Source organism: Zingiber officinale, chromosome 5A, assembly GCF_018446385.1.
Source record: "Zingiber officinale cultivar Zhangliang chromosome 5A, Zo_v1.1, whole genome shotgun sequence".
Lineage (NCBI taxonomy): Eukaryota > Viridiplantae > Streptophyta > Magnoliopsida > Zingiberales > Zingiberaceae > Zingiber > Zingiber officinale.
In genome coordinates this window covers 22,528,945-22,554,604 of record NC_055994.1, presented here as the reverse complement: position 1 = coordinate 22,554,604, position 25,660 = coordinate 22,528,945, and the positions used below count along the sequence as shown (strand labels likewise).

The 25,660-nt window shown below is 42.9% G+C and overlaps 2 protein-coding genes across 5 annotated transcripts; both read left to right on the top strand.

Moving 5' to 3' along the window:
• Nucleotides 1–1,215: 1,215 nt before the first annotated feature.
• Nucleotides 1,216–3,081, top strand: LOC121980309 (zinc finger CCCH domain-containing protein 17-like). Of its 2 annotated transcripts, none has more exons than XM_042532298.1 (7): nucleotides 1,216–1,717; nucleotides 1,828–1,919; nucleotides 1,998–2,087; nucleotides 2,165–2,266; nucleotides 2,394–2,517; nucleotides 2,588–2,797; nucleotides 2,870–3,081. In XM_042532298.1, the coding sequence occupies exons 1-6, from the start codon at nucleotides 1,384–1,386 to the stop codon at nucleotides 2,659–2,661; spliced, it is 816 nt and encodes a 271-aa protein (XP_042388232.1). In that variant the 5' UTR covers nucleotides 1,216–1,383; the 3' UTR covers nucleotides 2,662–2,797; nucleotides 2,870–3,081. The 2 variants fall into 2 exon arrangements, with proteins under 2 accessions (XP_042388232.1, XP_042388231.1); XM_042532297.1 differs by having other exon boundaries at nucleotides 1,216–1,758; nucleotides 1,824–1,919; nucleotides 2,870–3,076.
• Nucleotides 3,082–3,448: 367 nt separating this feature from the next.
• Nucleotides 3,449–4,512, top strand: LOC121980311. Of its 3 annotated transcripts, none has more exons than XR_006111485.1 (3): nucleotides 3,449–3,701; nucleotides 3,805–4,059; nucleotides 4,152–4,379. XR_006111485.1 is itself a non-coding variant. In XM_042532300.1 (3 exons), the coding sequence occupies exons 2-3, from the start codon at nucleotides 3,817–3,819 to the stop codon at nucleotides 4,486–4,488; spliced, it is 255 nt and encodes an 84-aa protein (XP_042388234.1). In that variant the 5' UTR covers nucleotides 3,449–3,701; nucleotides 3,805–3,816; the 3' UTR covers nucleotides 4,489–4,512. The 3 variants fall into 3 exon arrangements, 2 of the variants coding, with proteins under 2 accessions (XP_042388234.1, XP_042388233.1); XM_042532300.1 differs by lacking the exon at nucleotides 4,152–4,379 and adding an exon at nucleotides 4,477–4,512; XM_042532299.1 differs by lacking the exon at nucleotides 3,449–3,701 and having other exon boundaries at nucleotides 3,725–4,059; nucleotides 4,149–4,379.
• The last annotated feature ends 21,148 nt before the right edge of the window (nucleotides 4,513–25,660 follow it).

Here is a 25,660-nt window from a genome sequence, read left to right as displayed (position 1 = left end):
TGATTTTTTTTCCCAATATTTCTTGATTTCAAGGAGAGAAACACAAGCATTAAAATCATGGAATTTTTCTCTATGGAAAAAAGAAAGAAATAAAGAAAGGACAGAAGGAATGAAAAATTAAAATGAGCTGTAAAGCATTTATGACGATCTCAGATCCTCGAGTAAGTTGGCAAAAGAGGATTGCAGTAGTCCTGCGTCCTGTCAATCGGTCAAGATGATCATTATGATAAAAAATAAATATATTTATTTTTAATATCTTCATCAATCTATTCCAAGATCAACACATAAAGAGAATTTCTCCATCAATCAAAATTAACACAAATAATAAATATATGATTAAATGATCTGAAAGGCGAAATAAAAGGCAAAATAATTATCGAAAAAACATGGAAGGTATGGATGATGGACATCATTTCTATCTATATTCCTCATCCTATACATAAACGCTCCAAGTTATCCTAATCGTCTAAACGAGATTGACCAAGAAGCATGGCTCACGACGCAATATAAGAGGTTAAAAAATCAAGATGAAACAACTAACAAATTAGACCTGTTTTTTTTAGAAATGATACGTTGAGTGAAAAAAAATCATGAAATTTTCCACAAATGAGTCATCCAGCCTACGTAGAAAAAAAATAAGAGAAATGATATGCTAAGTGAAAAAAGGGCACGAAACTCTCCACGAATGAGTCATCCAACCTATGTGGGAAAAAAATAACACGGCACGAAATCTTACTCACAAACGTAACAAAACCAGCCCTTCGCTTTCCCGTGGAGATGCCTTTCCTCTTTCCCGTGTCGCTGCCCGTGTTTCCTAGGGTTTACCCAACCTGCCGCACGACGCGACCAACCCACTCCGCCACCACTACAAGAAAAACTCTCATAGACATTGGCGGAACAACATCGATTTTAAGCAAAAATCGATGTCTTTGAATATTTTACACCGATTTTTTCAAAAATTGATGTCTATAAGCGCAGATTTTCACTCATAGACATCGGTTTTTTTAGTCGATGTCTATGAGCGCTTTTTTTCATTAATAGACACCGATTTTAACAGTGATTTTTAAAATTCGGTGTCTATGATAAAATAAAATAATTTAATTTTTCCACCATTACTTAGTTGAAATTTGTCCAAACCTAAACTTATATCGCACTGTCCACAGTATGCAAAATTTAATTTTCTCATCTTGATTGGCTTCTCATGGATCTCTAGGGTTTTTCAGCGAATCTCACTGCCCCGCCGCCTTGTTCATCGTCTTCCAAGGGGCGCCATCTGTGGCTTGAGGCATTCCTCGCCGACTTTGATCGCTCTTTGGGATCATCCTGTTTGTGGCATCTTCCTGGATCTCCGATTGCATCTGAGTTATTTGTTTGGGTCGTTTGATGGACTTCGAGCAACCAGATCGGTACGGAAACAGGAGGGGCTACCAGCGGGCGGGGCCGTCTCAGGTTCCAGACAGAAGCAACAAGGTATGCTTCCACTGGCAGGTGGGGCGATGCAGCCGTCACCCGTGTCCCTTTCTCCATAGCGACCCGCAGCAGACCGTGCTCGCCGATGGCGCTGCCAAGCGGGGGCACTTGCAAGGCCACATGTCTAGAAATATTGCCTCTGCGGGTGCGCCGCCCTCCAAGTGGGGTAAGGGTCGAGCGGGTGGCAAGGCTCCCGACAAAATCTGCAATTACTTCCTCGCTGGAAATTGTAGTTTCGGAGATAAGTGTAGCTTCTCTCTCTTGACCCAACTCCAGGGGCATCAAAAGGTGGCTTTTTTGGTTTCTTTTGCTTCACTTGCTTTTGGTGGCTGATAGTCTGAATATTCTGATAGGTAGTGACTGGTATCGCTCTGCCTTCAGGGTCTGATAAACTCTACTCTTGTAGCAAGGATGAGTCTGTTCGTGTTTGGGATACTCAAACTGGGAAGGTATTGATGCTCTTCAAACTCCTTTACTACATCGATAAAGGAATCACATAGTGCCTGACTCTTGCAATTTTGTGGAAGTGCGTTGGAGCCATCAATATGGGAGGTGAGGTTGGATGTATGACCAGTGAAGGCCCTTGGTTATTTATTGGAGTTGTGAATGCTGTCAAGGTCAGAGCTCTTAGAATATGTTACCATCATGTCATATAAGGAAATGGAGAAATGGATTTGTTTGTATGTTGGTTCAGGCATGGAACACACAAACAACAACAGAACAAGGCCTTGATGGCCCTGTCGGGCAAGTTTACGCTTTGACCGTTGGCAATGGTATGCTATATGCTGGGACACAGGTGCTTCTTTTCTGTCTAACATTATTTGTTATACCTTTATTTTAGTGCGTGTTGTTCATTTCATGATCTCCATACATCATGTAATGTACATTTTGAATGTTTTCAACTATGCCTTAACTTTGTGCAGGATGCACGAATATTGGTGTGGAAATTTAGTGCTGCTGGGAATGTCTTTGAACCAGCTACTTCTCTTTCTGATCATCGGCATGCAGTACTTTCTCTAGTTGCAGGGGCCATGAAGCTTTACTCAGGTTTTATTATTATGTGATGCATTTTTTTTCTTTTCTTTTATTAATTTACTTAAGATATTTGTTTGTGTAGTTGACATATCAACTAGACCTAAAATGGAGGAATGGGTGTTTGAGTTATGTAAATTCAAAGTGGTGTCAGTATAAAACTCACCTCACCAGGACATTCATCCAACCAAATAGAAATAATCTGAAGCTTCTCAACAAGGTACCTCAAGGGCATTGCATTTCACGTGAAGATTGGAGTAGTTTTGTGATTAATCGGATGTCTGAAGATTTTATAGTAAGTTGTTTAAGGTGGTCTTTTTTAACTCTAGTTGATATATGTGGTTATAATTCATCTATCACTATGTAGAGGAAAAGTGAACTACAAAGTCAAAGAAGCAAGGCAAACTTATACCCTCATCGTCTTTCTCGAAAAGGATATGCGGGTTTGTTTGAAGAAATAGTAAGTATTTAGTTAACATTAAATTCCTACTTATGGTTGTCATAGTTGGTGTTGAGTACATTGACTTCATGTGATTTTTTGCTTACAGTCTAGTGTTTTATGTGATGACGATGAGATAAACAGAGCCATCCTCTGGAAGAGAGGGCGGCTCAACAAAGCTGGGGAATTTGTTGGCGATGAGTTGAAGCAAACAGTGAATAAGATTGTAAGCAAAAGTATACATAAATTGCTTATTTTGTACATATATGATATATGTATATATTTAAAGTTATTGTATTTGGATGCATGACAGGATGATTATATTGTCCATAAGAAGGATGGTAAGATGCCCTTTACCAAACCATTTGAAGATATTCTCATGAAGGCCTTGAATTCTAACGAACATGGTGGACGTGTGAGAGGCATAGGAGCAAATGTCACTCCATCATCCTTCTTCAAGGTTGCTAGAGGGAAGGTGCAAATTGATAAGGCTGCCTATGAAAGGCAACAGAAAGAGTTTAAGGAGGCAAAAGCTATGCTTTCTGACCAAGGTGACGGAATAGAAAAATTGGAAGCAATGGTGTTGAAACTATCTGGTCGAGAATTTGAGAGTGAGGAGAAGGGTAGCTGCTCAGTTAAACCACAATGCCTCCTCGATATAAAACCTTAAGTTGAACGTCATAGGCGCCTCTCAAATGAAGGCCTAGAAGAACATGATGATGATGATGTGAAATTTATTGAGAAGGATTCGGCTTTACAGGTTAAATATATATTTCACGTTGATATTATTATCTCATCGTTAGTATCTAATGAATCTTGTAAAGCACTATATGTTGAAGATTCATGAATTGTTTGTCTTATAGGAAAAAGCAGTGATGTTGTTATTGCAGCCTAACGACAAGACTGTTGCATACGAGACAATTGTCTCTGTTAATGGACCTGGCAACTTTATTGATGATGTTCCATTACCCGTGAATTGCATGAGGATTGCCATTGATAATGCAATTGATCAATCAGCACCACTGTCTGTTGCAATCCCATCTGCATGTCAGAGTATTGGGGATGCTGTAGGTGGCCATGTGGCTTGGCCTGTGCACTTAATCAGCATGCGGGATGAGGTAAATGTGATAAAGTGTTGTCTAAATTTTGTGTACATTTAAAGTATGTCACATATCTAATATATATATGGTTGCATCTACATATGTAGAAGACCAGGAAGAAAAAAGTTGACAACAGACAAGAGAAGTCTAAGTTACAATCGTCCAATGTGCCAAGACCCTTACACCTTATATAGTTATTTTTAGCGTCTTGCTGAAACAGAGAATGTGATTTTGGAATTAGTTCCTGATGTATTTGGCATGGAGCGCACAGTCCATGTTAATTGCGATGACATATTTCCCTTTTGTGAATTGAAGCCAATCACAGACACTTGCATAGTTGTGTATATGTGGTAAGCTTTCAATTGAATTGGACTTTATTTATGTGTTTCATTAATTTAGATTTCATCATTTTTTGGGGATATTTTCAAATTGTAGGCATCTATATAGAAAGATACAGGAAAAGATGTTGCTGCAAGATTTCAGATTGGTGGATCCAGTGCCTGTGGAATATGTACCATCAAGAAATCAGAATAGAGATTTCATCCAAGAACAGTTGAATAAAAGGGCTTGTTACTTAAGCAGTAGGCTAATTGGTACCTCATCTGGTCAATTGGTTGTTGTGCCATGCAACGTTGGGTGAGTAAGAATAATATTATATATCACTCTGACTTGTATATTTTGAGAACTTGCAAGATGCATATATACACTAATTATATTTCTTTGTGTAGTTTTCACTAGATTTTGACTATCATCAATATTGAGAAGGAGATTATTTTTTTGTTGGATCCTCTTAGTCACCGCATTCGTGATCAAGATTGGAAATATGTTGTCAACATGTAAGTTTTTTGGCTTCTTTTCTTACCTTTGTTGAAACATGTATGTATTTTGATGTGGCAATACAATTCCCACGGGTTATATGCATGAAGGGCCTTGAAAATGTATAATGCGGAGGCTGGAAGGAAAGGGAAAAAACAACCAACATGGGTAGTTGTCAAGGTATGTCTTTTTGATTATCAACTGTTTCACTATCCTTGAAGGAGTTATTCCAATATTTCTTTTCTAACATAGGCTCCTCAACAATCGGATGCGGAGCAATGTGATTTTTATATCATGCGATATATGAAAGATATAATTGAAAATTTTGGAGTTGACCACAAGGATTCACTTCCAGCAATGGTAATAATACAATATCTTCCATTTTGCATATAAGCCCTAAAGATAATTTGTTGCATTTTCCAACACTGTTTCAGTATCATAATTGATACAAACTCATTGATTTTGATTGATTATGAACGTCTCTTAGCTTTTGAGATCTTGCTGCTACTATGCTTTTCCCCTGGTGCTTGATGTGTTTCTATGTAGTCTTTGAACTTCTCTATTTCAATTTTGGCAGCTATGTGCTCGTCTATGATTAATAGTTCAATAGAATTCAGGGTCACTGATTTGTTATATGATGCTCTTGCTCCTTCCATGATTTTTGAATTCAACCATTATCATGCCTAGTAATTTGTTGTATGATGCTGTCGGTTCTTATCAATCTCTACACTTTAATTAGAAGGAGCAAATTATCTATGTTATATTCTAAGCAGCATATACTAAGTGTCATATATGAAAGTTTTAGATTTTACAGCAGCCTTTAAAAACTCAGTATTCTATTTTATTTGATACATGTACACATTTGTTTTAGTTATTTAACATATGGTGGATTATTGGGTCCTGATCATGAATTAACTTTGTATAAAGTATTGTAGATTATTTTTGTTGCAAGTATCAATTAGAAAGGGACTTTCTTTGGTTTAGATATTTTGCATTCCAAATTTAGTTTATAGGTAGTTCTCAACCCAAAATCAGATCACTGAAAAGCTTTCAAAATGCTTGATTTGAAGCGTTAGAAGGATAGAGATCAGAAAAACTAGACTGGCCATTTCCAGCTTTACCATTTCCAATAAATAAATCAAAATTGCATCTTTACCATTTCCAGCTTTCAAAATTGCATCTTTACCATTTCCGGCTTTCAAAATTGCATCTTTACTAATATATTATTTATGTGTTTTTACAGTTTACAAATTTCAACTACTCCAGTGTTGAAATTGATGAAGTGCGGTTCGAGTGGACTGAATGCATGCTAGATTACATTTGAAGTGAGGTTCTACCTTGATATGTTGTTAAAAGAATGTTCTACCTTGATTTTGATATCTATTAGCTTTTGATGTATAAAGAATGTTTGGGTATTTTATGGATACTGTTGTAAGAAAATTATTTATATAATTTGTGAATATTTGTGTATTTTATGGATATTGTTGAATGAAAAATATTTATATAATTTGTGAATATTTGTGTATTTTTTTTGTTACTGTCGATTTTTCTTGTTTCGGAAATCAAATTTGTGCTGTTAAAAAAATACTCATATTACATCGGTTTTCCATCGCTGCAAAACCAGTGTTATTAACTAATATTACATCGGTCATATACCGCTGCCAAAACTGGTGTTATTAAGATACAATATTACATCGGTTTTACACCGTTGATAAAACGGTGTCGTTAAGTGACACTACACCGGTTAATAACCGATTCGAAGACCGGTGTCGTTAAGTGATACTACACCGGTTTTAACTCGATGTCTAAAATGGCAGACCTTTTACATCGGTTTCATAGACATCGGTCAAAAATGTAATAGACACCGGTGGAAAACCGATGTCTATGAGGGTTTTTGTTGTAGTGCACCATCCATTTCCGAGCAGGTTTGAGATTTTGTCACAAAACCAGTCCTTCGCTTTCACGTGAAGATCTCTTTCCTCTTTCCCGTGTCGCATCCCTTGTTTCCTAGGGTTTACCCAACCTACCGCGCGACGCGACCAACCCACTCCAGCCACCATCCATTTCCGAGCAGTTTGTCTTCTCTATCGCGCCCCTTTCGCCTTCTTTGTCATCCAGGTTTGGCATTCTGCTGTCGCCACATCTGGAAGTGACGAAGTAAAAATCACTCGAGGGCTTATCTGCTTTCTGAGGATTTATGCTGTGTTTTACAGATTTTTAGCGGATTTATGCTGTATTTTGCATATTTGTGTTTTATAGATTTTGTCCGGATTCATACTGTGTTTTGCAAGAACAGTACTGTGATCATATTAACAGATGCAACTTATCATTTATCTTCTTTGTGCTCTATATCAAAGTACTCATATCATTTCTTATTTTGTTGTTCATGTGACTATGGTGTTTTTTGTCCTGCGTCACAGAGCTGATTATTCGTTTACTAATAACTATTTTGTTTGAATTTAGGTTTTAAAATTGTTATGGAGCAAGAACTATTAATTGAGGGTGATTTCCAAGTGTTGGGTGATTCGTCAAGCTCAAACGGAGTTGATACTCCACAAATTGGGATGTGTTTTTCAGCTAAAGAAGAAGTTCATGGTTTTTACAAATCCTATGCCCAAGGTCTTGGTTTTGGTATTTCAAAGCTAGGTTCCAAAAAAGGAGATGATGGTCAGCTGAAGTATTTTTCATTTGGATGCTCTAAAAATGATAAGATTGCTCCTAAAGTGAAAAATTCCATTTATCCTAGACCTTGTAGCAAAACAGATTGCAAAGCAAGGATTAATATTACAATTCAGAATGATGGATTATGTGTCATTACTAGTATTCAACTTGAACATAATCATGCATTAAGTCCAAGGAAGTCAAGACATTTTAGATGTAACAAAGTGTTAGATTCCCAAACTAAGAGGAAATTAGAGTTGAATGATCAAGCAGGAATAACTTTGAGTAAGAGTTTTCATTCATTTGTTATTGAAGCTGGTGGCTATGAAAATTTATCGTTTGATGAGAGAAAGTGTAAAAATTATGTGGCTGAAGCACAAAGATTAAGGCTTGGGAATGGTGATACAGAAGCTTTGAATAATTATTTTTTTCGTATACAAAGTAGAAATTCAAATTTCTTTTATGTGATTAATGTAGATGAAAATTCTCGTATGATGCGGATACAGATAGGGACAGAGGGGTGATTGGGGAAAAAGGAAAGGGTATTTTAGTCTTTTGGCGTGAGTAGGGTTTTGATAAAAAGGCAACACTTTTTGTGGAGAGAAGGGGGGGGGGGATTGGTGCGTTTTTTCCGCCGCCAAGGAAGAGCTTTCTTCCTCTTCGCCGGCACCGACGCCAGCCGCTCCCCTCCTCCTCTCCTCTACCTCCTGTCCTTCGGCCTCCTCACTCCAGCACCGCCACCTAGAAAGGGGGGAAGGACTGCTCATTTTGTCTCTGTCGCCAAGCTCGCACGCGATGGAGGAGCCCCTTCTCAACGTCGGCGTCGCCTAAGAGCTAAGCTGTCACCTCCGGCAGCCACCGCCGCTACCTCCGGCAACCAGCACCGCCTCCGGCGGCCACCTCCGCTACCCCTAGCGCCCACCGCCGCTACCCCAGCAACCGGTGCCGCCTCCTGCGGCCATCGCCGCCGCCTCCTGCGGCCACCACCGCCTCCTGCGGCCACTGCCGCCTCCTGCGGCCACCGCCGCCTCTAGCGGCCAACGCAACTGCCCACCGCCGCCTCTTCCGGCGTCTGGCGCTGTAAAGCGCCCGTCGCCGCCTCTACCAGCCGCTGCCACCTCTTCCTGTGGCCTTACAGCCGACTCTGGCGTACCCATAGTCGACTCCGATGGCTCTACAATCAGTGTCCACCATTTTCTGCGCGGATCTAACCATTGCTGTGTGTCGGCCATCCATCCGTTCTATCTCGTTTCGTACCGTTATCATTTTAGTGAGTTATTAGCATTATCCGGCCTGCGTGCCGTGTGCCGACCTGTGAGCCGCTACCATATTCTGCCTGCGTGCCTTCCCTTCAGATCCCTACTGCATTGGATTTCGTGTCATCGCCCTCAGATCCAGCTCCTCAGCTAGCTCACACCCATCTACTCGTTCGAGCCGCTACGACTCGATCAACACCTCGATCAGCTCGCCGACTCATCCGAGGGCGCCCCCGGGGCCAGGGTACGTTATTGTACTCGTCTTGTATTTGTCTAGTTGTCTTGTTATTGTTTGATTGATTATACATTTGTGGGACCTACCTCGAGCATTGAGGTACCAAGGACCAGGGCAACCCGGTCGCTGGCTGCAGGCAGTGTTGGCTAGAGGACATCGGACGACTTGGTCAACACAGGAGACAACACACCATCCAGGTCATGGAGATGCGGTCAACATTCCAGACACGTCATCCCCGCAGGTTCGTCTTCTTAGATTCCCGATAAGATCAAATTGGCTCCGTCTGTGGGAACGCACCTGATCTAGAACGTGAAGATGAACGAGGCCGACAAATTTTGTTATGCTCATTACCCTGGTGGGTTTCAACGAGCATGTTCTGCTCTCCTCACTCCATGGGTATTCGGGATTCGAGGAATTGAGTCAGAGCCTCTACCAGTTGGCGGGTCAGTTCCTTCATTATATATTCTCTTTCATAGAATCTATCATAGTTTTCCAAGCAAGGACTCCCGTGTCGATCGACCAAGTTTCTATCATACTAGAGCCACAGGCTCATTACCGAAGACTCCTACGCCGATCGACCGAGATTGTATTTACGAAGACTCCCGCGCCGATCGACCAATAGTGTATTTGCGAACACTCCTGCGCCGATCAGCCGGGATTGTATTTACGAAGACTCCCGCGCCGATCGGCCGGGATTGTATTTCCGAAGATTCCCGTGCCGATCGGCCGGGATTGTATTTGCGAAGACTCCCGCGCCGATCAGCCGGGATTGTATTTACGAAGACTCCCGCACCGATTAGCCGGATTGTATTATATTAGAGCCACAAGCTCTAGAAGTCGAAGCGACGACTATAAAACCCCCGCCTTGAAGCGAAGTTAAACCCCAGAGTCGAAGCGGCGATTATAAAAACCCCGCCTTGAAGACCGTCGAGGGCCGACGTTAAACCCTAGGGTCGAGCGGCGAGCTTAAACCCGTGTCTTCACCGACCAGCTTATCAGAGCATGTATCTTTCCCGTTCGGGGTCGAGTGGTCTTCACTGGTCTCAGACTAGCTTATCAGATATTCTATCTCCCCCGTTCGGGGTCGAGCGATTGTCACCATCGGATCTTCTATCTCCCTTGTTCGGGGTCGAGCAATTGTCACCATCGGATCTTCTATCTCCCCCGTTCGGGGTCGAGCGATCGTCATATCAGATCTTTTATCTCCTCCGTTCGGGGTCGAGCGATTGTCACCATCGGATCTTCGATCTCCCCTGTTCGGGGTCGAGCGATTGTAACCATCGGATCTTCTATCTCCCCCGTTCGGGGTCGAGCGATCGTCATATCGGATCTTCTATCTCCCCCGTTCGAGGTCGAACGATTGTCACTATCGGATCTTCTATCTCCCCCGTTCGGGGTCGAGCGATTGTCACCATCGGATCTTCTATCTCCCCCATTTGAGGTCGAGCGATTGCCACTATCAGATCTTCTATCTCCCCCGTTCGGGGTCGAGCGATCTTCACTGGTCGCGGACCAGCATATCAGATATTCTATCTCCCCCGTTCGGGGTCGAGTGGTCTTCACTGATCGTGGACCAGCATATCAGATATTTTATCTCCCCCGTTCGGAGTCGAGTGGTCTTCACTAATCTCAGACTAGCATATCATATTTCATTATCTCCCTTGTTTGGGGTCGAGCAATCTTCACTGGTCTCGGACCAGCGCGTCGGATCTCATATCTCCTCCGTCCGGGGTCGAGAGGTCTTTATTGGTCACGGAGCATCAGAGCAGCTTATCTCCCCCATTCGGGGTCGAGCTATCTCCAATGGTCGCGAACGAGAGTATCTCCACTAGTTTCGGGCCAGGATATCTCATAGGTTATGCGCCCGCTCTGGTCATGACTTTTGCTTCCGTATGTCTTCAATTCCCGGGCTACACCTTCGTTCAGCTCACGAGAGACGCGCTCGCTCGGCTAACGACTTTTGCTTTCGTGCGCTTGCGATTCATGGGCTATAATCCCATTTAGTTCACAGGTGATGCGCTCGCTCGGCTCACGATTTTCGTTTCCGTGCGCATGTAATTTTGCGAGCTATGCTTCCGCTCCGTTTTCGAGCTCCACTTTCGCCCGGCATTGCCTCGTAGTTCGTTCGGTATTCGCCCGGGTGGTCACTTGGCATTCACCCGATAGCTTGCGTGGCATCCGCTCGGCACTATTTTTCGCCGCTCGATCGACATGTTTTTCTCGCCACTCTGCCAAGCGTGCGTCATTCATTCATCACTCTCATAGTCGCCCGACCGATATCGCTCAGCAGTCCGTTCACCGACACACTTAAACTACTTGGGTTGAGCGCTCGACATTTTCTAGATGGTCCGGTCATCATTTTACAATCTATGGGTCGATATTATCTCGGTCGGCCATTCGACATCGTCCGCCCAACATCTATCCGCCCGATTGACATCCTTCCGATTGCCCGGTCGGCATCTTCGTGGTCGCGCGTTCAGCAGCGCCCGCTCGTTCGCTCGATCTGCTCGACATCCCACGTATCTCTCGGTCAGCATTCTCCTGATCTCTCGGTTAGCATCATCGTGGTCGCATGCTTTGCCTCACTTGCTCAGCGTCTCTCCGCCTGATCGGCATTTTGTCGACTACCCCGGTCGACACTTTTTCGATAGCTCGCTCGGCGTCTCTCTTGACGTTCTGCCGCTCTTCGGCATCGGTCCGGTTGTCGACTTGGCATCATTTCTCATAGTCCGCTCAGCATCGCTATCATCTCTCTCGTGCGACGCTCTCTCGATTACTCGGTTTGCATTTTTTTGGTTGCCTGAACAACATCTTCTCGATCACGCGCTCGGCTCGATCGTCCGTCTTTCTACCTGATAGCATTATCTCCGTTGCCTGGACCATACTATGTCTCGTCACTCAATACTACTTGAGTCACTCGCTCGGCCTAGCCACAGCTACTCATTCGACGTGATAAGATGAGCCCAGTGATATGATTCGCATTCGATAGCGGTACTATTTTGGGCCTGGTCTAGTCAGTCAGACTTGCGCCTCCTTCGACTAGACTTGAAGGGGAGGTGTAAAATATCGAAAATAGGCGAATATTAATAAGGGAATTTTCTGGAATTTTTGGAAATTTTTCGGGAATTTTTCGGAGCTCGTATGAACGAGTTTACGGGGATAAAAATGTGGCCCGGAAAAGCCTGTTTAGGCTATCCCATTTAAGCGAGGAAATGTTTATAATTACATTTCCTTTTTCTCTGATTTTCTTTATTTGTTTTCTTTTACTTTTCATTACCGAATCCTTTTTTCTCTCCCTCGCGCACCCGAGCCGCTCCTTTCTTCTCCCCGACGTCGCCCGGACCTCTTTGCCCTAACCGTCGGCCACGAACAGTATCCTTCCTCTCTTCTACTTCTTCTTCTTCTCCTCTGCCCGAGCCGATCTCCTCTTCCCACTGCTGCCAGCGACAGCAAACGCCTATGTACAGCGTCGCTCGTCCGTGTGTGCCGACGCCGAAGCCCTCTGCCTCTTAACCTCTGCCGCCGGCGACGCGAGGCCTTTTTTCCTCTCTTCTCCCAAGCGCCGACAGCCGTACCCTAGATCCACCGCCGGCCACAGGAACCCCGGAGTTGATCGCTCCTCTTCTCACCGGCACCTGAGTACCACTGCCGGTGTTTCCCCTGTGCCCTAGCTTTGGGTTCACAGCCACTGCCCTTTCCTCGCACCCTCTGCCTTGTGCGCCGTTGCCCTTGTTGGAGTTGTGCTCTAGATCGCCGGAGGCCGAGAGCTGGAGTAAGTGACAGCGAGCAGTAGTAATCCGGCGATATGATTGAAGGTAAGGGCTTAGGGTTTGGTTTCCGAGTTTGTGCTATGTTTCTTGTCCTACCGTGAGCAGCCCTTGTATAGGTTGGAGGTTATGTTAACTAGGGATGGAGGTTTCTAATTGTAGATTCATTGTGCTGGTGGTGTTTCAGGTTTCCAGCAGCAACTATTCCTTCCGGCAGCACTATCCCTAGTTGTGGATTAACATCTGTACTGTGAGAATTAAGGTAAGGTGTAGGGCATTTGATACATGCTTATCATGGTTGATCATGTTTTAGATTCATGTGTAATTGGATTTTAGGTTTTGGATTAATTAGAATCGATTGAGGAGTTAGGTGATCCAATTAGGGTTTATGATTGGATCTGGATTTATGTTAGCTTCTCGAGGATTTGATTTAGCTAATTAATTTGTATTTAATTAGCTAAATCTGTATATCATGTATTACAGGACTTTGATTCGAGACGGTGTTTCAACGAGGATTTATTCGGATACGATCTTCTCATTGGAGGCGGGTACCTCTTGACTTATCTTTTATGATATTGTCATTGGATATGCATAGTATTTTATAACTACAAGCAATGAACATGTTTGTCTTTGGTATGTCACTGTTTGATATCCATAGCATGTTAGGTTTATCGCCTGTGACGTATCCGTGCTTATATCATGTGATTTATTGCCATAAGTACTGTATTACCATGAGTATCTTAGTTTTTAGAATAAGTGACATACCATGTTTTACTGAGGTTAGGACTAGGTTCTGGACTTTTGGTTTCAGTCATGTGTATCGAGATTGTCTGATACTTAGATTTTATGCCATGACTGGCTTGTGTACCCCTATTTGTATATCATATATGATTCGTGTACCTAGACCTTGATTCTTGATATGTGCATATTGTTGGTACATATGTTATGGAAGGAGATATGTTTAGGATCTAGGTTGCTATACCATAGAGGACCTGTATGCCCTAGATCCGTGGATTGACCTACTGATACTGTGGTACCCATATTATGTATATATGGATTTTTCTATGCTGATCAGGTTAGTCCATATTTATTATGTTCAGGACATAGGTTTTTTTGATATTCTATCTGACCTGTGTACTATAGGTTTTGGTATGTGACCATCGCTTTTACAGTACCCATTTTGTATATATGGATATGGTTATGTTGATCAGTTTTTGTTATGCATAGTGACATGCATCATGATTGCATGCTGTGCGATTGTCGGCTCCACTATGGTTGAGCCCATCGTCAGTTACATGTACTGCACACATCCCCACTCATGGTTTAGTGGTATATCAGGAAGGTGTGTGGCGGTTCTGCTGTTTGGCTCCGTTGGTCATATGACCCAGCGTGGTAGCCGGCAGTCAGTTCCGCTCTGTTTGGCTCCGCTGGCATTTAGTGTAGCAGCGTAGTAGCCGGCAGACGGTGGACTCTGTTTGGCTCCGTTGGTCAGGTGACTCAGCGTGGTAGCCGGCAGAGATACCTCCCCGTCATCGTGTACCGGGAGTTGAGAGCATTGAGCTCCCCCATTTATGATTTGGGGTCACAGGACAGGAGTACTCCGACAGCATCCCGTCCACTCGGTCACTCATCAGGAGCAGTGACGACAGAGTGCACGGTTGTCACAGCCCTACCCACTCGGTCTCACCATTTGAGTGTGAGATGACTGACTGGCGTCAGGGGTGACCAGGACGCATCATTAGCATCATATGCATTGATGCATTTATATTCTTATGATTGTGTTTGCTGCATTTGGTTGCTGCATTTTGGTTGGATGCATACTTTTGACCTGCATACAGGATTATTGACACTTTCGGTTTGACGACCTTTTTGTCTGGATAGGAGTTCCTGGTGAGTACAGCTTCCTCAGTTACCTTTCGGTTTTGCCTATTCCCTATATATATGATTAGGAAGCTGTATTCCATGTTTATTTCTGTTAGATATATCTTACTACTCATGTCCATTGGTATTCGCTGAGTTGTTGAACTCACCCCCGTTGACACTATCTTTTTCAGGTACCAGGTTATTTATGGTGTCGCTTGGAGCATCCTGTCTGCTGGTCCCCACGTCACATCAGAAGACTTATCGGTTTCACGTATGTTTTGTTTGTTTTATGTATCAGTTTGTTTAGCTCTGTACTCTGGTTTTATTTTTGGAGTGTTGACGTTGTTATGTGGTATTTTGTATTTATGTTATTGGTTGTGTAAGTCTAGCCGGCTAGCAGTTTTGTGTTTTGGTTTTGGTACAGCCGAGTGGGCTGCTTTATTTTTAACTGCGTGGTTGTGTCAGCCAGAGGCTGAATTTGATATTAACTGCGTGGTGTTTGTTTTCTTTTATTGTTATTATTCCAGCCGCATGTGGCTGAGGTATATAGTGCTTGTAGAAAAGTTTCAGATTGTCCGCCGTACAGGGGAGATGCTGCCGAAATTTCTTCGGACAGAGACTCCTCCGGGGCGTGACAATTTAGTGGTATCAGAGCAGGTATACGATACTTGCTATATGTTTTGGATTTTCGAGATGTATCTGATACCAATTTATTTGGTATCAGAGATCGACTTACGAGTTTTATTTCTCGTGTTTCGGATTTCATATTTTAGTCTTCTCGATGTGACTTTTTGGATTTTGGGACTTGGCAGCAGCAGGACATCTCCAAGCTATAGGAGGTATGTTGGTATATGATATCCTACCTTTTTGATTAGTTTATGCCTTGTTCACTATTACAGTCTATGACATGTATTAGTATTCTTTATTAGTACCTGTCTAGTTGATATAGCATATATTTTATGTGTTAGGTAAATCACTGATTAGGGTAGACCTTGATAGAGATTAAGGGTTACAATTTCTGGTGATTTATCATATCATACACCAGTAGTTTTTAGCTTCTGTTACTACTATTTGGTTAGCAGATTGAGGCACATACCAGCCTCTTTATTAGTTATGTAGTGGATAGTATTTATATCTTTATGTTGACCTAGCCAGTGGTGTACCATTTTATTTTAGTAAATTTCATCAGTAAATATTTATTTACTCATGTTAGATCGGTCAGTAGAAGACTGATTTACGTTTGTCGATTTGAGTTGTCATGGATCGATATACCTTTATGATTGTGGAGGATCATTTGTGGGTTACTTGTGCTTAGTTATGTATCTATAGCACATTTAAGTACATGACTTGTACTGACGTGGAAAGGACTGAAATAATAGTATATCGTTGTCGGCTCGATCAGGTATAGAGGATTGATGTATCCTATTCCATGGGTACTTTAATTTTAGACTGCATGTACCTAATTGGATAACTTAGAAGATGGCATAGGGTTTGTGTGGTAGATTGGATTAAATGTGCTGATTAAGCATAACTATGAAGTGTACATATGATTGTTATGAGTTGAAGAAGTTCTATGATGGATAGTTCATTTGCTGATAGTGTGAGTATTCACATTTAGATATGGTTATTGTAGGTTCCTTGTGGATTATAGCTATTTAGTTAGCTGTACGTGTCTGATTGACATGTTGGAGGTATCTTATCTATTTAAATCTGTGTCGTGGTATGTGTACATGGGTGTGAGTGTCATGTTGGAAGTATTTTGTCTATTACATCGGTGTTGTGATATGTACATATGTGTTTGGTGTGGTATCCGAGGTATCTTGTTGATTATGTGTGATTTGTGAGTGCATCTGGGTTTAGTATGTCTTATTGGAAGTATATGTTGATTATACTCTTGGCATATGTGTATATTTGTCATGTGAGTGTTGTTTGAGGGTATTGTTGATTTTACCTACGATGATATGTGCACACGGGTTCGGTATACATTGTTGGAGGTATCACAGTGATTTATACCTATGATGTGAGTATTTTTGGTGAGTACTAATTGGAGGATTATGACGATCATACATATGTTGTGTGTGCACGTGTGTCAGGTGTATGGTATTAAATGTCTACATTATGATATTGGTTGTTTTACCCTGTCAACTAATTCTTTCATTAGTGGGTGACCGACCCACTAGGAGGATGATAGAGTTGACTATGGATTTGATTTGCTTACTGGGTGATTATACCCTAGGCTACCCATAGTGATCTGTGGTAGAGAGATCTTGTGCAGTCTCTAGCTAGATAGTTAGGTGCCTTGGACACTTATGAATTGTTTATGATGGAGCGTTGCTCCCACAGGTTATGGATCGTTTGTGGTGGAGTGTAACTCCCACATATTATTGTTTGTTTGTGGTGGAGCGTTGCTCCCACATATTACGGATTGTTTGTGGTAGAGAGTTGCTCCCACATATGTGGTATTTCGTGTGATAGAGCATTGCTCTCACACTGGAGGTTCTGTTCTTTGGTGATTATATATCGTTGGTGATTAGATTTGTTTATTGTTGAGGATCTTATGATTAGGAATGTCTGTGATACGGACATTATGTGTCTTGGTTTTACCATTAGTTCTTGTGGTGCCCTAGATGTTATCATGGACTCGATGATTTGGGTATCCCTAGAATGTTTGGATCGGTTTCCATTGTCTTTGTTGACGATGTTGTGATCTATTTCGGATCCGCGGTGAGTCACGTACACCACCTTTGCATAGATCTAGAGATGATTCGACGAGAATATCTATATGTGATTATCAGTAGTGCTAATTTGGATTGTCTTTTGTGATGATGTTTGGGACACACGGTCACCAGTAGGAGTGTACCGTGGTTCCACAGGAGATAGAGGTTGTTACCGTTGGGAACAGCCGAAATCAGTGTAGGAGATCCGCAGTCTTTTGTGACTCGCAGGATATTATAGACCTTTCGTCGAGAGTTTCTTCCGCATAACTATGCTACTTTCACGCGTGACCCTGAAAGGCGTGAAGTTTACTTGGACTGAGGATTGCAAAACTAGCTTTTAGGAGCTGAAGCGGAGTTTAGTGTTGGCTCCGATTTTTGGTTTTACCTTCTGGAGAGGACGAATTTGTGCTCTATACCGACGCATCTCTACCGGGTTTGGACGCTGTTTTGATGCAGCACGATAGAGTGGACTCCTATGCTTCTCGTCGGTTGAAGAAGCATGAGAAGAACTACCTTGTACATGATCTGGAGCTAGTCGCCATTATTTTTGCCATGAAGATTTGGCGACATTATTTATATGACGTTACATTTGAGATTCTCACTGACCATAAGAGTCTCAAATATCTATTTTTACTTAGAAGGAACCTAATCTCCGACAGAGGAGATGGATGGAGTTCCTGAAGGATTTTGATTGTACCATTAGCTATCACCTAGGAAAAGCTAATGTGGTTGTTGACGCGCTTAGCCAGAAGTCTAGAGTGACTTTAGCTTGCCACCGAGTTGTGGTCACAGACTGGTTACCATGGTTGCTCTGTCGTCGATCAGGACGAGGATCCGAGAGCCCTAGGCTGTATTTGCGGGTTATTTGCAGCCAGATAGCTTCCGGGTAGCAGACCGAGTTCACACGAGATGAGGAGGGTATTATATACTTCCGAGGTAGATTATGCGTACCTCAGTCTCATCCGGTCTTATAAGAGTTACTTTCGGAGGCTCATCGCTCATGATTTGCTGTCCACCCATGCGGTACCCGCGTGTACCGAGATTTGAGGTGTTTCTATTGGTGGAACAACATGAAGGAAGACATCACAGATTTTGTAGTTAGATGTCTCGTCTGTCAGCAAGTGAAGGCCGAGCATCAGAGATCTGCCGGCTTACTTCAACAGATTTCTATTCCTGAGTGGAAATGAGAACACATTACTATGGACTTTGTGGTGGGTTTGCCGAGGACACGACGAGGTTATGACGCGATTTGGGTAATCGTTGATCGATTAACCAAATCCGCGCACTCGTTAGCGATCCGGAAGACTGATTTCCTGGATCGATTGGTAGATCTGTTTTACCGGGAGATCATCAGATCATGTGATGTTCCATTGACTATTATTTCGGATAGAGGCCCCGGTTCACGTCTCGTTTGTGACATAGTCTGCAGCAGGCCTTGGGCACGCAGCTCTGTTTTAGTACAACTTTCCATCCGCAGACAGATGGACAGTTAGAGCGGACCATTCAGACTCTAGAGGACTTGCTGAGGTCTTGTGTATTGGATTTTGAAGGCAGTTGGGAGGACCATCTGACATTGATAGAGTTCGCCTATAATAACAGCTTTTATTCGGCTTTCCCGATGACACCGTTTGAAGTGTTATGTGGTAGACCTTGTCGGACACCCCCCCTGGGATGAGGTTAGGAAGGCCCAGCTGTTGGGACCTCATAGAGCTCAGTAGGAGGTAGAGTTGGTCCGTATTATCAGATGGAGGATGTCAGAGGCGTAGGACCGCCAGAAGAGTTATACTGATCGGAGACCCTAGAGTTCTCCATTTGCGACTATGTATTTCTGCGAGTTTCACCCACAAAAGGAGCGAAGAGATTTGGCTTCAGAGGTAAGCTAGCTCCGTGATACATTGGACCTTTCCATATCTCGGAAAGGATTGGAGTGATAGTTTACCGGTTGGCACCACCATTGTTCCTGGCAGGAGTTCATGACGTATTTCAGGTATCTATGCTGAGGAGATACATAGCAGACCCAACTCACGTGTTGTCTGATATCTCAGTTCCTATTCATCCTGACGGCACTTATGAGGAGGTTCCGGTACGGATTTTTGATCGAAAAGAGCATTAGTTGCGGAACAAGACTATCCGAAATAAAGAAAATCAGAGAAAAAGGAAATGTAATTATAAACATTTCCTCGCTTAAATGGGATAGCCTAAACAGGCTTTTCCGGGCCGCATTTTTATCCCCGTAAACTCGTTCATACGAGCTCCGAAAAATTCCCGAAAAATTTCCAAAAATTCCAGAAAATTCCCTTATTAATATTAGCCTATTTTCGATATTTTACATTCTCCCCCACTAATAAAAATTTGGTCCCCAAATTTCGTTATCTACTATCAGCAAGTACTAACAACAGATATATAGTATAAATGCTGAACGGTAAATAAATCACATACCTCAAGGAAAAGATGGGGGTATCGAGCTCAGATAGTATCCTCGAGCTCCCAAGTAACCTCCTCGTCCAAATGATACTGTCATTACCGAATCCTTTTTTCTCTCCCTCGCGCACCCGAGCCGCTCCTTTCTTCTCCCCGACGTCGCCCGAACCTCTTTGCCCTAACCGTCGGCCACGAACAGTATCCTTCCTCTCTTCTACTTCTTCTTCTTCTCCTCTGCCCGAGCCGATCTCCTCTTCCCACTGCTGCCAGCGACAGCAAACGCCTATGTACAGCGTCGCTCGTCCGTGTGTGCCGACGCCGAAGCCCTCTGCCTCTTAACCTCTGCCGCCGGCGACGCGAGGCCTTTTTTCCTCTCTTCTCCCAAGCGCCGACAGCCGTACCCTAGATCCACCGCCGGCCACAGGAACCCCGGAGCTGATCGCTCCTCTTCTCGCCGGCACCTGAGTACCACCGCCGGTGTTTCCCCTGTGCCCTAGCTTTGGGTTCACAGCCACTGCCCTTTCCTCGCACCCTCTGCCTTGTGCGCCGTTGCCCTTGTTGGAGTTGTGCTCTAGATCGCCGGAGGCCGAGAGCTGGAGTAAGTGACAGCGAGCATTAGTAATCCGGCGATATGATTGAAGGTAAGGGCTTAGGGTTTGGTTTCCGAGTTTGTGCTATGTTTCTTGTCCTACCGTGAGCAGCCCTTGTATAGGGTGGAGGTTATGTTAACTAGGGATGGAGGTTTCTAATTGTAGATTCATTGTGCTGGTGGTGTTTCAAGTTTCCAGCAGCAACTATTCCTTCCGGCAGCACTATCCCTAGTTGTGGATTAACATCTGTACTGTGAGAATTAAGGTAAGGTGTAGGGCATTTGATACATGCTTATCATGGTTGATCATGTTTTAGATTCATGTGTAATTGGATTTTAGGTTTTGGATTAATTAGAATCGATTGAGGAGTTAGGTAATCCAATTAAGGTTTATGATTGGATCTGGATTTATGTTAGCTTCTCGAGGATTTGATTTAGCTAATTAATTTGGATTTAATTAGCTAAATCTGTATATCATGTATTACAGGACTTTGATTCGAGACGGTGTTTCAACGAGGATTTATTCGGATACGATCTTCTCATTGGAGGCGGGTACCTCTTGACTTATCTTTTATGATATTGTCGTTGGATATGCATAGTATTTTATAACTACAAGCAATGAACATGTTTGTCTTTGGTATGTCACTGTTTGATATCCATAGTATGTTAGGTTTATCGCCTGTGACGTATCCGTGCTTATATCATGTGATTTATTGCCATAAGTACTGTATTACCATGAGTATCTTAGTTTTTAGAATAAGTGACATACCATGTTTTACTGAGGTTAGGACTAGGTTCTGGACTTTTGGTTTCAGTCATGTGTATCGAGATTGTCTGATACTTAGATTTTATGCCATGACTGGCTTGTGTACCCCTATTTGTATATCATATATGATTCGTGTACCTAGACCTTGATTCTTGATATGTGCATATTGTTGGTACATATGTTATGGAAGGAGATATGTTTAGGATCTAGGTTGCTATACCATAGAGGACCTGTATGCCCTAGATCCGTGGATTGACCTACTGATACTGTGGTACCCATATTATGTATATATGGATTTTTCTATGCTGATCAGGTTAGTCCATACTTATTATGTTCAGGACATAGGTTTTTTTTGATATTCTATCTGACCTGTGTACTATAGGTTTTGGTATGTGACCATCGCTTTTACAGTACCCATTTTGTATATATGGATATGGTTATGTTGATCAGTTTTTGTTATGCATAGTGACATGCATCATGATTGCATGCTGTGCGATTGTCGGCTCCACTATGGTTGAGCCCATCTCCAGTTACATTTATTGCACACACCCCACTCATGGTTTAGTGGTATATCAGGCGTGTGTGGCGGTTACTGTTGCTCCGTTGGTCATATGACCCGGTAGTGGCCGTGACGATTCCTTCTGCTTTGGCTCCGTTGGCATTTAGTGTCGCAGCGTAGTAGCCGGCAGATGGTGGACTCTGTTTGGCTCCGTTGGTCGGTGACTCAGCGTGGTAGCCGGTAGTCCGTCATGTACCGGGAGTTGAGAGCATTGAGCTCCCCATTTATGATTTGGGGTCACGGGACGAGTACGACAACATCCCGTCCACTCGGTCACTCATCGGGAGCAGTGACGACGGTTGTCACCACCCTACCCACTCGGTCTCACCATTTGAGTGTGAGATGACTGACTGGCGGGGCGCATCATTAGCATCATATGCATTGATGCATTTATATTCTTATGATTGTGTTTGCTGCATTGGTTGTTGCATTTTGGTTGGATGCATACTTTTGACTGCATACGATTATTGACACTTCGGTTTGTGACCCTTTTGTCGGATAGGAGTTCTGGTGAGTCTGACTTCCTCGATTACCTTTCGGTTTGCATATTCCTATATATGATTAGGTATTCCATGTTTGTTCTTTAGATATATCTTACTACTCATGTCCATTGGTATTCACTGAGTTGTTGAACTCACCCCGTTGACACTATCTTTTTGGTGCAGGTTATTTATGGTGTCGCTTGGAGCATCCTGTCTACTGGTCCCCACGTCACATCAGAAGACTTATCGGTTTCACGTATGTTTTGTTTGTTTTATGTATCAGTTTGTTTAGCTCTGTACTCTGGTTTTATTTTTGGAGTGTTGATGTTGTTATGTGGTATTTTGTATTTATGTTATTGGTTGTGTAAGTCTAGCCGGCTAGCAGTTTTGTGTTTTGGTTTTGGTACAGCCGAGTGGGCTGCTTTATTTTTAACTGCGTGGTTGTGTCAGCCAGAGGCTGAATTTGATATTAACTGCGTGGTGTTTGTTTTCTTTTATTGTTATTATTCCAGCCGCATGTGGCTGAGGTATATAGTGCTTGTAGAAAAGTTTCAGATTGTCCGCCGTACAGGGGAGATGCTGCCGAAATTTCTTCGGACAGAGACTCCCTCGGGGCGTGACAGGAGGCTTGTGATACGGATACAGCTAGGGGTAGAGGAGTGATTGGGGAAAAAAGGAAAGGGTATTTCAGTCTTTGGCGTGAGTAGGGTTTTGATTAAAAGGCAACACTGTTCGTGGAGAGAAGGGGGGGGGATTTGTGCATTTTTTCCACCGCCAAGGAAGAGCTTTCTTCCTCTTCGCCGGCACCGACGCCAACCGTCGGCTGCTCCCCCTCCTCCTCTCCTTTACCTCCTGTCCTCCGGCCTCCTCAATCCAGCACTGCCACCCAGAAAGGGGGGAAAGACTGCTCATTTTGTCTCCGTCGCCAAGCTCGCATGCGAGGGAGGAGTCCCTTCTCTACGTCGGCATCGCCCAGGAGCTTAACCGTCACCTCCGGCAGCCACCGTCGTTGCCTCCAACGGCTAGCACTGCCTCCAGCGGCCAGCACCGCCTTCGACGGAGACCTCCGCTACCCCTAGTGCCCACCGCCACTACCCTAGCGACCAGTGTCACCTTCGGCAGCCACCGCCGCTGCCTCTGGCGGCCATCTCCGCTACCCCAGCGCCCACCGCCGCTACCCCAGCGGCTGGCACCGCCTCTTACGGCCACCGCCGCCAGCCGCCTCTTGCGGCCACCGCCGCCTCCAGCAACCATCGCAACTGCCCACCACCACCTCTTCCTGCGTCTGGCGCTATAAAGTGCCCGCCGCCGCCTCTACCAGTCGTTGCCACCTCTTCCTGTGGCCTCACAGCCGACTCTGGCGTACCCATAGTCGACTCCGATGGCTCTATAGCCGGTGTCACTACAAGAAAAAAGCTAAACAACAACGCTTTTTTGGCGTTGTCGTATGTACTTAAAAAGTGATGTTGTAGATGGTGTTGTAGAAAGTCATATCAAAGACAACGCTTTAAAAGCGTTGTGGTTGGTCACAAAGACAACGCTTTTTAAGCGTTGTCTTTTCGTTCTTAAAAAGCGTTGTTATAGATGCTGTTGTAAAAATGCACATATTAAAGACAACGCTTTAAAAGCGTTGTGGTTGGTCACAAAGACAACGCTTTTTAAACGTTGTCTATTCGTTCTTAAAAAGCGTTGTTAAAGATGCTGTTGTAAAAATGCACATATCAAAGACAACGCTTTAAAAGCGTTGTGGTTGGTCTCAAAGACATTGTTTTTTAAGCGTTGTCTTTTATTATTTAAAAACGTTGTCTTTTTAAATTTATAAAAAATAGTGTTTTTCTTAATTAAATAGCAAAAATTATAAAAAATACTTAAAATTTACATATAATTGAATATCCACAACCACAATCATTTTTATAATAAGACTATTTAACAAATAAATAAAACTTTATATTATACAAACAAAATGTATACATATTGATCCACAAATTAAATTTGTATCATACAAGTTATCCTTAACTTCATGACAATAATTTTTCAAACACACAAGTTTTACAAAACCTCATCATTGACTAACCGCTGTTGTTGGTGTCCATCGCATGGAATTGCTTCTTTAAGTCCAGCAATCTCTTCTTCTGAAAGGCTTTCAGCTATCACTCTTAGAGCCATCTTCTTCAACTTGTCATCCCCACAACTGGGGTTGTAGGCAATCAAGAAATTTTGTATGAAAACTTTCATACATGTAAATCTCGTACTAAATAATATGTCAATGTTATATATACATGTAATTCATACCGTAAGTGTGTTTATATCGTAACTGACAAGTTTTCTTTAGGGCCAACTTCTACTCAAGCTCTTTAAACACCGCATCAAAATAATAAAATTGGCATTAGTTCTGTGCTAAATGAAAATCATATTTAGAGGAAAAAGCGGGAGTCTTGTAGATGGATATATTAACCAAGCATATTAATGTTTGACCTGTCTTTACAAGTTCTAAGCATATATATTAACCAAGCATATAACCTAAGAGGAATAAGTTACAAAATGCTACTTGATGTTTGACCTGTCTTTATTGGATTTTGCGGCCCCGGTCTTCTTGTAGCTAGGCACAATGTAATACTTGATGTTGACTCTACCTTTGCAGTTGTTTCGGCTTGAGGAGTGGCAAAGAATGGTGGAGTAGAGGATGGATTTCAGGTATTCATCCGTGCCATCGAGGAAATGACTCCAGTAGGTGACTAGCATGTTGACCAGGGCATGCTTGGAGAAGATGACTTGTTTCAGAAGCTTTTTAGATCAAAGATACGAAGTGCATTGTTATAAAACTAGATGCACGAACACTTGCTTATACGGTTCTTGAAATAAAATACATTCGTAACCGTCACTAGCCCAAGCTCAATAAGGAAAATTCACGGTAAATGTGCATAGTATAAATTATAGTATACCTAACCTCACTATAGGAGTCCTGGTTTCCATACTGGTCATATTCGCTACTGTCATTTTCAAGCTTCTCTTCGGCAGAAAGAAACCTCAAGTGAGCTTACTGTCTTGCAGTGACTTCACCATTCGTTCCTGTCTACAACTTATGCATGATTTAACTTTTATTGTTTTGCATCACAGTCACCGGCTCCACCAGCTGCTACTGTCGCACCAGCTGCTCAACCCCAGAACCCTGATTCTGTAGAGTCTGAAGTTCTAGGAAGCAGTGAAGAGAAAGAAGAGGAAGGGAAGGATGATGTATCAGCACCACGCCCTAGGAGATCTAGGAGGGAGACATAAAGGTAATCAGGTCTTCAAATTTCGTGTGCTATAAATATATTCAGTCTTCAGTTTGAAGCTTCAGAAGTTAACTTGGAAAAGATGGATTTTTAGTTTATCTTTCCTCTCTTCTTGTTTTTCTTAGAATCAACCTGAAAAAGATGGATTGTACTATAATTTTTTGATGTACTTAAAAATCAGTAGTAGTTCCTGGGTACTGTTTTATGTGTCT

What these genes read in the sequence shown, in the direction of transcription:
- LOC121980309 (XM_042532297.1), top strand. Translation starts at nt 1,384, where the DNA reads ATGGACTTCGAGCAACCAGATCGGTACGGAAACAGGAGGGGCTACCAG. An exon ending in GGGATACTCAAACTGGGAAG is followed by an intron (nt 1,920 to 1,997) that starts GTATTGATGCTC and finishes ATTTTGTGGAAG; the next exon opens with TGCGTTGGAGCCATCAATAT. An exon ending in GAGTTGTGAATGCTGTCAAG is followed by an intron (nt 2,088 to 2,164) that starts GTCAGAGCTCTT and finishes ATGTTGGTTCAG; the next exon opens with GCATGGAACACACAAACAAC.
- LOC121980311 (XM_042532299.1), top strand. Translation starts at nt 3,817, where the DNA reads ATGTTGTTATTGCAGCCTAACGACAAGACTGTTGCATACGAGACAATT. An exon ending in TAATCAGCATGCGGGATGAG is followed by an intron (nt 4,060 to 4,148) that starts GTAAATGTGATA and finishes CTACATATGTAG; the next exon opens with AAGACCAGGAAGAAAAAAGT.